This window comes from Oncorhynchus gorbuscha, linkage group LG01 (genome assembly GCF_021184085.1).
Source record: "Oncorhynchus gorbuscha isolate QuinsamMale2020 ecotype Even-year linkage group LG01, OgorEven_v1.0, whole genome shotgun sequence".
In the NCBI taxonomy this organism is placed as follows: domain Eukaryota; kingdom Metazoa; phylum Chordata; class Actinopteri; order Salmoniformes; family Salmonidae; genus Oncorhynchus; species Oncorhynchus gorbuscha.
In genome coordinates this window covers 29,219,142-29,230,756 of record NC_060173.1, presented here as the reverse complement: position 1 = coordinate 29,230,756, position 11,615 = coordinate 29,219,142, and the positions used below count along the sequence as shown (strand labels likewise).

The 11,615-nt window shown below is 43.6% G+C and overlaps 1 protein-coding gene across 6 annotated transcripts in view; it reads left to right on the top strand.

Annotated features, from left to right (window-relative positions):
* lrrc56 (leucine rich repeat containing 56) overlaps positions 1 to 11,615 on the top strand; it is a 63,822-nt gene that overhangs the window by 29,674 nt on the left and 22,533 nt on the right. The window contains exons 2-3 of one of the 6 annotated variants that reach the window (XM_046349514.1): positions 9,440 to 9,536; positions 9,766 to 9,798. The exons of 4 other annotated variants lie outside the window; for them this stretch is intronic. In XM_046349514.1, coding sequence (XP_046205470.1) covers positions 9,767 to 9,798 — 32 coding nt within the window. In that variant the 5' untranslated portion in view covers positions 9,440 to 9,536; position 9,766. The remainder of the gene's footprint in view (positions 1 to 9,439; positions 9,537 to 9,765; positions 9,799 to 11,615) is intronic. One more of the 6 variants, XM_046349523.1, reaches the window with a different exon arrangement.

The following is an 11,615-nucleotide window of genomic DNA, read 5'->3' as shown; positions in this document are numbered from 1 at the left end:
TAGGCCTTGAAATACATCCACAAGTACACCTCCAATTGACTCAAATGGTGTCAATTAGCCTTACAGAAGCTTCTAAAACCATGACACAATTCCCTGGGCATTTCCAAGCTGTTTAAAGGCACAGTCAACTTAGTGTATGTAAACTTCTGACCCACTGGAATTGTGATACAGTGATATAATCCTTCTGTAAACAATTGTTGGAAAAATTACTTGTGTCATGCACAAAGATGTCCTAGCCGACTTGCCAAAACTATAGTTTGTAAACAAGAAATGTATGGAGTGGTTGAAAAACAAGTTTTAACATCTCCAACCTAAGTGTATGTAAACTTCCGACTTCAATTATATATGCTCAGTCTCTATGATAGGGGACAAAGCAGCAGACCCACTGTGTATGGGTTTCCTATCAATCAATCAAATGTATTTATAAAGCCTTTTTTTTACATCAGCAGATGCCACAAAGTGCTATACAGAAACCCAGCCTAAAACCCCAAACAGCAAGCAATGCATATGTAGAAGCATGGTGGCTAGGGAACACTCCCTAGGAAGGCAGGAACCTAGGAAGAAACCTAGAGAGGAACCAGGCTCTGAGGGGTGGCCAGTCCTCTTCTGGCTGTGCCAGGTGGCAATTATAGAAGTACATGGCCATTAAGGCCAGATTGTTCTTCAAGATGTTCAAATGTTTATGGATGACCAGCAGGGTCAAATAATAATCAGTGGTTGTAGAGGCTGCAACTGGTCAGTACCTTAGGAGGAAGTGTCAGTTGGCTTTTCATATCCAAGCATTCAAGAGGTCGAGACAGGAGTTGCAGTAGAGAGAGAAAGTCGAAAACAGCACTTCTGGGACTCGGTAGCACATCTGGTGAACAGGTCAGTGTTCCATAGCCGCAGGCAGAACAGTTGAAACTGGAGCAGCAGCACGACCAAGTGGACTGGGGACAGCTAAAAGTCATCAGGCCAGGTAGTCCTGAGGCATGATGCTAGGTCTCAGGTCCTCCGGGAGGGGAGGACCTATTTATTTATTTTTTAGTTCACTTTATTTAACCCAGGTAGGCTAGTTGTGAACAAGTTCTCATTTACATCTGTGACCTGGCCAAGATAAAGCAAAGTAGTGTGACAAAAACAACGAGTTACACATGTGATAAACAAACGTACAGTCAAAAACACAATAGAAAAATCTGTACACAGTGTGTGCAAATGAAGTAAGGCGGTAAGGCAATAACTAGACCAATAGTGGCAAAGTAATTACAATTTACAATGGAGTGATATATGTGCAGATGAGGATGTGCAAGTAGAAATACTGGTGTACAAAAGAGCAGAAAAACAAATATGGGGATGAGGTAGGTAGTTGGTTGAATGGGCTATTTACAGGGGCTTTGTACAGCTGTAGCGATCGGTAAGATGCTCTGACAGCTGACACTTAAAGTTAGTGAGGGAGATGTATGTATCAGACTTCAGTAATCTTGGCAATTCGTTCCAGTCATTGGCAGCAGAGAACTGGAAGGAAAGGCGGCCAAAGCGGGTGTTGGCTTTGGTGATGACCAGTGAAATATACCTGCTGGATCATGTGCTACAGGTGGGTAATTGCTATGGTGACCAGTGAGCTGAGATAAGGCCGAGCTATACCTAGCAAAGACTTGATGACCTGGAGCCAGTGAGTTTGGCGACGAATATGTAGCGAGGACCAGCCAACGAGAGCTTACAGGTCGCAATGGTGGATCGTATATGGGGCTTTGATGACGAAACAGATAGCACTGTGAAAGACTGCATCCCATTTGCTGAGTAGAGTGTTGGAGGCTAATTTGTAAATGACATTGCCGAAGTTAAGGATCGGTAGGATAGTCAGTATTACGAGGGTAAGTTTGGCAGCATTAGTGATGGAGGCTTTGTTGCGAAATAGGAAGCCAATTCTAGATTTCATTTTGGATTGGAGATGTTTAATGTGAGTCTGTAAGGAGAGTTTACAGTCTAGCCAGATACCTTGGTATTTGTAGTTGTCCACATATTCTAAGTCATAACTGTCCAGAGTAGTGATGCTAGTCGGGTAGGTGGGTGTGGGCAGCGATCGATTGAAGAGCATGCATTTAATTTTACTAGCATTTAAGAGCAGTTGGAGGCCACAGAAGGAGTGTTGTATGGCATTTAAGCTCGTTTGGAGGTTTGTTAACACAGTGTCCAAAGAAGGGCCAGATGTATACAGAATGGTGTCATCTGCGTAGAGGTGGATCAAAGAATTACCTGCAGCAAGAGCGACATCATTGATATATGCAGAGAAAAGAGTCGACCCGAGAATTGAACCTTGTGGCACCCCATAGAGACTGCCAGAGTTCCGGACAACAGGCCCTCCGATTTGACACACTGAACTCTGAGAAGTAGTTAGTGAACCAGGCGCGGCAGTCATTAGAGAAACCAAGAGGGTTGAGTCTGCCAATAAGAATATGGTGATTAACAGAGTCGAAAGCCTTGGCCAGGTCGATGAAGACGGCTGCACAGTACTGTCTTTTATCGACGGCGGTTATGATATCGTTTAGGACTTTGAGCATGGCTGATGTGCACCCGTGACCAGCTCAGAAACCAGATTGCATAGTGGAGAAGATACGGTTGGTGATCTGTTTGTTCACTTGGCTTTCAAAGATTTTAGAAAGGCAGGGCAGGATGGATATAGGTCTATAACAGCTTGGGTCTAGAGTGTCTCCCCCTTTGAAGAGGGGGATGACCGCAGCAGCGTTCCAGTCTTTCGGAATCTCAGACGATACGAAAGAGAGGTTGAATGGACTAGTAATACGGGTTGCAACAATGGCGGCGGATAATTTTAGGAAGAGAGGGTCCAGATGGTCTAGCCCAGCTGATTTGTACAGGTCCAGGTTTTGCAGCTCTTTCAAAACATCAGCTATCTGTATTTCGGTGAAGGAGAAGCAGGGGGAGGCTTGGGCCAGTTTCTGCAGGGGGTGCAGAGCTGTTGACCAGTGTTTGGTTAGCCAGGTGGAAAGCATGGCCAGTCTTAGAGAATTGCTTATTGAAATTCTCGATTATCATGGATTTATCAGTGGTGACAATGTTTCCAAGTCTCAGTGCAGTGGGCAGCTGGGAGGAGGTAGTCTTATTCTCCATGGACTTTACAGTGTCCCAAAACATTTTGGAATTAGTGCTGCAGGATGCAAATTTCTGTTTGATAAAACTAGCCTTTGCTTTGCTAACTGGCTGTGTGTATTGGTTCCTGACTTCCCTGAAAAGTTACATGTCGCGGGGACTATTCGATGCTAGTGCAGTACACCACATGGTGTTTTTGTGCTGGTCAAGGGCAGCCAAGTCTGGAGTGAAACGAGTGCTACATCTGTTCTTAGTTCTAAATTATTTGAAAGGGGCATGCTTATTTAAGATGGTGAGGAAAGCACTTTGAAAGAACAACCAGGTATCCTTTCCTTACAGGATGAGGTCAATATCCTTCCAGGACACCCGGGCCAGGTCAATTAGAAAGGCCTGCTCGCAGAAGTGTTTTAGGGAGCGTTTGACAGTGATGAGTGGTGGTCGTTTGACCGTGGATCCATAACGGATGCACGCAATGAGGCGGTGATCGCTGAGATCCTAAGAGGTTGCCCATGTTTATGGATTTGGGATTGTACCTGGTAGTTTCTTTGATAATTTGTGTGAGATTGAGGGCATCGATCTTAGATTGTAGGACGTCTGTGGTGTTAAGCATATCCCAATTAGCACACCTAGCATTACGATCTCTGACGATAGATGTGGGGCAATCAATTCACATATGGTGTCCAGGGCACAGCTGGGGCTGAGGGGGGTCTATAACAAGCAGCAACAGTGAGGGATTTATTTCTGGAGAGATGGATCTTTAAAAGTAGAAGCTCAAACTTTTTGGGCATAGACCTGGATAGTATGACAGAACTCTTTCGGCTTTCTCTACAGTAGATTGCAATTCCGCCCCCTTTAGCAGTTCTGTCTTGACGGAAAATGTTGTAATTGGGGATGGACATTTCTGAATTTTTGGTGGCCTTCCTAAGCCAGGATTCAGACACGGCTAGAACATCAGGGTTGGCGGAGTGTGCTAAAGCAGTGAATAAAGCAAACTTAGGGAGGAGGCATCTGATGTTAACATGCATGAAACCAAGGTTATTACGGTTACAGAGGTCAGCCAATGAGAGCGCCTGGGGACACACAGGGCCTGGGTTAACCTCTACATCACCAGAGGAACAGAGGATGAGTAGGATGAGGGTACTGCTAAAGGCTGTAAGGCCGGGGATAGCAGATGGATCTTCACAACATCCACAACGCAGGCCGGTTGAGAGCACATCAGTTGAATTACATTAGAAGATAAGCAGACCAGTCGTGATGGATCGGCGGGGCTCCGTGTTGACAAAGTGTCCAGGCCAAATTGGCAAGAGAGGTATTATAGTTGGTGTACTTTGTTTGCTAGCAGGGAGATGGGCCTCGCTCGAGGCTAGCTCGAGGCTAACTTGTGCATGCTTCTGGACAAGGGCGTTAGCCACAATAGCCACTCGGTAGCAGCTAGCTAGCTGTGACAATCCGGTGTAATGGTCCAGAACTTGCGGCAGGAATCCGGTGATATAGTGGAAAAAATAAGCAGTCCGATATGCTCAGGGCTGATATCGCGCTGTGCAGACTGGCAGGTATTATCTGGGCTATCCGTGCTAAAGCGGCTGGTGTCCATGCTAAAGGTAAAGACCGCTAGCAGTGTTAGCCAATAACTAAGTAGCTAATGGAGGTTCCAGTGATAAGGTCTAAAAAATAGCAGATCCGTACCACATTGGGTGAGGGTTGCAGGAAGGTATATTTAATTTGAAAATGGAAAAAAGAGATTGAAATATGTATTCAAAATTTACCAAAAAGAGTATTTACATGGGACAAAAACAAAACTGCTGCACCATCTTGGAAAAATCAGAGGAAGAGGAAGCGTACTTAAATGCTGCCTAATTGCTCTAATCGGAATTAGAGGAAGCATACTTAAATTCAGACAGGACACTATCTCCGGACAGGTACCCCAGGACAGGGCAAACCAGGCAGGATAAAACCCCAACCACTTTGTCAAAGCACAGCCCCCACACCACTAGAGGGATATCAACAGACCAACTTACTACCCTGAGACAAGGCTGAGTATAGCCCACAAAGATCTCCTCCACCGCACTAGCCTGAGGGGGCGCAAAACCAGACTGGAAGATCACTTCTGTGAATCAACCCACTCAAATGACGCATCCCTCCTAGGGACGGCATGGAAGAGCACCAGTAAGCCACTGACTCAGCCCCCGTAACAGGGTCAGAGGCAGAGAATCCCAGTGGAGAGAGGGAGCCGGCCAGGCAGAGACAGCAAGAGTGGTTCATCACTCCAGTGCCTTGCAGTTCACATTCACACCCCTGTGCCAGACTACACTCAATCATAGGATCTACTGAAGAGATGAGTCTTAATTAAGTAAAGACTTAAAGGTTGAGACCGAGTCTGCGTCTCTCACATGGATAGGTAGACCATTCCATAGAAATTGAGCTTTATAGGAGAAAATCCTGCCTCCAGCAGTTTGCTTAGAAATTCTAGGGACAATAAGGAGGCCTGCGTCTTGTGACCGTAGCGTACGTGTAGGTATGTACTGGTGGTGCACCGATATGACATTTTTGCCCAATACCGATATCCAATATTTTCCTTTTCAAAAAAATACGATATCGATAACCGATATTTACAATTTTAGCGGCCTTTAAAGCTAGTACAGTTAAATAGTTATCACACACACATGGACACAGCAGTCTAGAGCATGGTTTGAATCCAGGTTTTTGCACATCCGGCCGTGATTGGTGCGGAGCACCAACCATAGTGCGGAGCACAATTGGCCCAGCGTCATCCAGGATGTAAATAAGAATGTGTTCTTAACTGACTTGCCTAGTTAAACAAAGATTACACACACACACACACTTTGTTGGCATTTACGTATGTCCCCATAACCAGTAAAACATCATCAAAACCTGTTTCGTTGATCAGTCGTTTCATTCTCAAACAGGATTTCTATGGAACACCGTTTCAGTCTTTGCGTGTCTTAAAAGATGCACGTCAAATAACACAACATCTGTTTCAGTAGCTATAGTTAGCTAGCTAACTATATAGCTAGGTGTCATCATCTAAAATAACCCTAATTTATAAGACTGTTCCTATTTGATTTATGGTGGTCGGACCCATCTATATGAAGCTAACCACAATAAGGATTAGCCACAATAGTGGACTTGGCGGTTAGCCTTCAAAATAAAAGTATGGCATAATTCTACCATTTGTGTTAATTTGCATTACTGTCAATGACAGACTTTAATTTTGAAGGCAAACGACAAATTCCACTGTTCCACATAACCTGGTGTGGTCGAGCCTCACTGGCCAGATTAAGCTAGTTCTCTGCTTATAACGTTAATTTTGGGCACCAGGGTTAAGTTGCTGACTAGCTATTTATTTTCATGAACTGAAGTTCAATTTCAATAGGTGAACAACAAGTGGCAACCTAGCTAATACTTACACACAAGGATTCCTAAATCATTGCTAAGAATAATGAAAATTACGAAATCAAATCAAATTTGATTTGATTTAGTCATTTTCATTATTCTTAGCAATGATTTAGGAATCCTTGTATGTAAGTATTGGCTAGGTTGCCACTATGTTCTACTGGTCATTGTTTTTAGGCTGGTTGTCTTGGTTCTAGCTAGGTACCAAGCTAAAGCTAGCTACGCCAGAAATGACGGTAGAACAAGTTTATGCTTTATTACCAACGCGGTATTGTAAACAAATCCTTCCTGGCCTGTGTTTGCTTGTTTGCAGACTTTTTTGTACAGCTTTGACAGTGCTACTGTATCTTTTTTGACACGCAAAGACCAGCCAGTCTGCTGTTCCCAATGCTTCAAGTCAGGGCCACCATTTTCGTTCCTGTTCCCAACAGCAATTGTGGGCTGTTTTAGCTGAGAAGTGCTTGAGAGACTAGTCAAGGACCATATCACCTCCACGACACCCTAGACCCACTCCAATTTGACCGCCCAAATAGGTCCACAGCTGCAATCTCAGGAACCCACCTGGAGGTGAGAATGCTGTTCATCGACTTGGAGGCGTTCCATAGTTCGTATGTCGTGAAGCTAATAGCAGTGACACTATTATTGTGTAACTCCGGTAGGACAACATCTGAAAAATAGCGCACTTGGTAGTGTGCACCGGTGCTCCTAAGTTGGCGAAAGCCAACATCACCCACGTCAGAGAACGGTTGATTGTCAAGGGCCATGAATTCCATTATCTTGGCATTAATGGATTTTGTCTTTAAGTTGTCTCGCTGAAATGTTGTTACTGTTTCAAATGACTGCTCGATCCACACAGCAGACATTGTGGGCTAGTTTTAGAATGCTGTGTTGCACGTATAGCGCAACATTTTACGTGGTGTCATTACATCATGGACCTAAGTTATATAAGTATGCATGTCAGCTTTGACACGGTTTTGCACATCGGGGCGTTAAACTAGACATCAAATCAAATTTTATTTGTCACATACGCTGAATACAACAGCAGTTAAAATATATATGGATAAGAGATAAAAGTAACAAGTAATTAAAGAGCAGCAGTAAAATAACAATAGCGAGACTATATACAGTAGGTACCGATACAGAGTCAATGTGCGGGGGCACAGGTTAGTTGAAGTAGTATGTACATGTAGGTAGAGTTATTAAAGTGACTATGCATAGATGACAGCAGAGAGTAGCAGTGGTGTGGGGAGGCGGGGGCACTGCAAATAGTCTGGGTAGCCATTCGACTAGATGTTCCGGAGGCTTTTTTTGGCTTAGGGTAGATGATGTTAACGTCCGGATGAAATGCATGTCCAAATTCAACTGCCTGCAACCCATCCCCAGAAAATAAGATATGCATATTATTAGTAGATTTTGGATAGAAAACACTTTGAAGGTTCAAAATCTGTTTGAATCATGTCTGTGAGTATAACAGAAGTTATTTAGCAGGCGAAACCCAGAGGACAAACCATTCAGATTTCTTTTTTTTTCTCGAGGTCACTCTCTTTTCAATGTGTTTTCATTGAGTATCCAGATTTCTAAGGGACCTTCTTGCAGTTCCTATCGTTTCCACTGGATGTCAACAGTCTTTAGAAATTGGTTGAGGTTTTTCCTTTGTGTAATGAGGAAGTACGGCCATCTTGAACGAGGGTCACTTGAAGTGTACTGTTAGAAAGAGGCGCGTGACCAGAAAGCTAGCTACAGTTTGTTTTACTCCTGTATTGAACACAGATCATCCCGTCTTCAATTTTATAGAGTATTTACTTGAACAAATATCTAAAGTTGTATTACAAAAGTAGTTTGAAATGTTTTGGCAAAGTTTACAGTTAACTTTTGAGATATTTTGTAGTCACGTTGCGCAAGTTGGAACCGGTGTTTTTCTGGATCCAACGCGCCAAATAAATTGACATTTTGGATATATTGATGGAATTAATCGAACAAAAGGACCATTTGTGATGTTTATGGAACATATTGGAGTTCCAACAAATGAAGCTCGTCCCACATATCCCAGAGAGGTTAATACACTACATCACAACCTTTTTGACCAAACAACCACCGGAATGACCCACCCTACCGCTTCACTGCTTTCAGAAATATCCCTTACAGGTCAGAGAGGTTAAGAAGCCAGAAGCCTCTTGGTGTAAAGAGGAGGAGGGGGGGGGGCACTGCAAATAGTCTGGGTAGCCATTTGACTAGATGTTCAGGAGTCTTATGGCTTGGGGGTAGAAGCTGTTTAGAGGCTTCTACCTCTTGGACAAAGACTTGGCACTAAGGTTTCTGGGATGATGGTGTTGATGTGAGCCATTGCCAGCCTTTCAAAGCACTTCATGTCTATAAATGTGAGTGCTATGGGTCAGTAGTCATTTAAGCAGGTTACCTTAGTGTTCTTGGGCACAGGGACTATGATGGTCTGCCTAAACATGTTGATATTACAGACTCGGACAGAGAGAGGTTGAACATGTCAGTGAAGACACTTGCCAGTTGGTCAGCGCATGCTCGCAGTACACGTCCTAGTAATCCATCTGGCCCTGCGGACTTGTGAATGTTAACCTGTTTAAAGGTCTTACATCGGCTGCGGAGAACATGATCACACAGTCTTCCGGAACAGCTGGTGCTCTCATGCGTTTCAGTGTTATTTGCCTCGAAGCGAGGCATAGAAGTAGTTTATCTAATCTGTAGCACAGCTCTTGGCTGTGCCATAACTCCATGAAGCATAAGATGTTAGTTTTTAATGTCCCGTTGGTAGTTTAATCTTCTGCGTAACTCAGCGATTTTATTCTCCTAAAATTGCGCGTATGCTTGCAGAATGGAGGGAAATGGGGGTTTATTCGATTACCTACGAATTATCAAAAGGCAGCCTGACCTTCGACCCCTCATTCTCCGCCTCCTCTTCACGCAGATCACGGGGATCGAGCCTGTTCCTGAGGAAGCAGTATATCCTTTGTGTCTGGCTCGTCAGAGTCATGTCAGAGTCAAAATAATTCTGCTTGTCAATGGTGAGTAATTGCAGTCCTGGTGTCTAGAAGTTATTTTTGGTCATCAGAGACGGTAGCGGCAACATTATGTACAAAATAAGTTTAAAAAACAAGTTGCAAATAAACAAAACAAAAAACACAATCGGCTTCTCCGGCGCCATCTTACGGTGCCGATACCAATGTTGGCATTTTTAGCTAATTTCGTCCGATTCCGATATGTTCACTGATTACTGATATTGTTTATCCCTAGTATGTACGGCAGGACCAAATCGTGGGGAGCGAGGTAGGAGCAATCCCATGTAATGCTTTTTTTTGGTTAGCAGTAAAACCTTGAAATCAGCCCTAGCCTTAACTTCTTGCGTCGAGCCAACCCGGATCCGGGTTGGCATAACGCAACATTAACTATTCATGAAAATCGCAAATGAAATGAAATCAATATGCTAGCTCTCATGCTTAGCCTTTTGTTAACAACACTGTCATCTCAGATTTTCAAAAATATTTTTCTCTACCATAGCAAAACTAGAATTTAGCATTTAGCGTTAGCATTTAGCATTAGCATTTAGCGTTAGCATCACCAGGCAACATTTTCACAAAAACCAGCAAAAACATTCAATAAATCATTTACCTTTGAAGAACTTCGGATGTTTTCAATGAGGAGACTCTCAGTTAGATAGCAAATGTTCAGTTTTCCTGAAAGATTATTTGTGCAGGAGAAATCGCTCTGTTTTCTGCGTCATGTTTGGCTACCAAAAAAAAATGAAAATTCAGTTATAACGCCAAACTTTTTCCAAAATAACTCCATAATATCGACTGAAACATGGCCAAACGTTGTTCCTGGAAGTGTGCTTCTCCTTCTGTATCGCATGGTAAAATGCGTGCCACTGACAATTGCGCACCAATTTAGACAAAGGACACCGGGCGGACACCTGGCAAATGTAGTCTCTTATGGCCAATCTTCCAATGATATGCCTACAAATACGTCACAATGCTGCAGACATCTTGGACGAACGGCAGAGAGCATAAGCTCGTTCACGGCACATTCACAGCCATATAAGGAGACGATAGTATAACAGAGCTTCAAAAATTCAGCTCATTTCATGTTTGAGGTTTCATCTTGGTTTCGCCTGTAGCATCAGTTCTGGGGCACTCACAGATAATATCTTTGCAGTTTTGAAAACGTCAGTGTTTTCTTTCCAAAGCTGCCAATTATATGCATAGTCGACCATCCTTTTCGTGACAGAATATTGCTCTTAAAACGGGCACGTTTTTTTATCCAATAATGACATAGCGCCCCCATAGGTTAACAGGAAGCCAGCGTAGAGAAGGCTAGCACTGGAGTAATATGATACAATTTGGGGGTTTTAGTCAAGATTCTAGCAGCCTTGTTTAGTTTGTGCTTTATCCGGGTAGTCGGAGAGGAGAGCATTACAGTAGTCTAATCTAGAAGTGCCAAATGCATGGGTGAGCTTTTCTGCATCATTTTTGGGCAAAAAGTTGCAGGTTTTTGGAATGTTACGAAGATGGGGAAAAAAGCTGTCCTTGAAATATTCTTGATATGTTCGTCAAAAGAGAGATCAGGGTCCAGAGTAACGCCGAAGTCCTTCATAGTTTTATTTGAGACGACTGTACAGCCATCAAGATTAATTATCAGATCCCAACAGCAGATCTCTTTGTTTCTTGGGACCTAGAACTAGCATCTCTGTTTTGTTCGAGTTTAAAAGTAAAACATTTGCCGCCATCCACTTCCTTATGTCTGAAACACAGGCTTTGAGGGTAGGCAATTTTGGGGCTTCACCGTGTTTCATTGAAATGTACAGCTGTGTGTCGTCCGCATATCCATCCTGCCCTGCCTATCTAAGGTCTTCGAAAGCCTAGACAACAAACAGATCACTGACCATCTTGAATCCCACTGTACCTTCTCCGCTGTGCAATCTGGTTTCCGAGTCGGTCACGGGTGCACCTCAGCCACGCTCAAGGTACTAAACTATATCATAACCGCCATCGATAAAAGACAGTACTGTGCAGCCATCTTCATCGACCTGGCCAAGGCTTTTGACTCTGTTAAACACCATATTCTTATCGGCAGACTCAGTAGCCTCG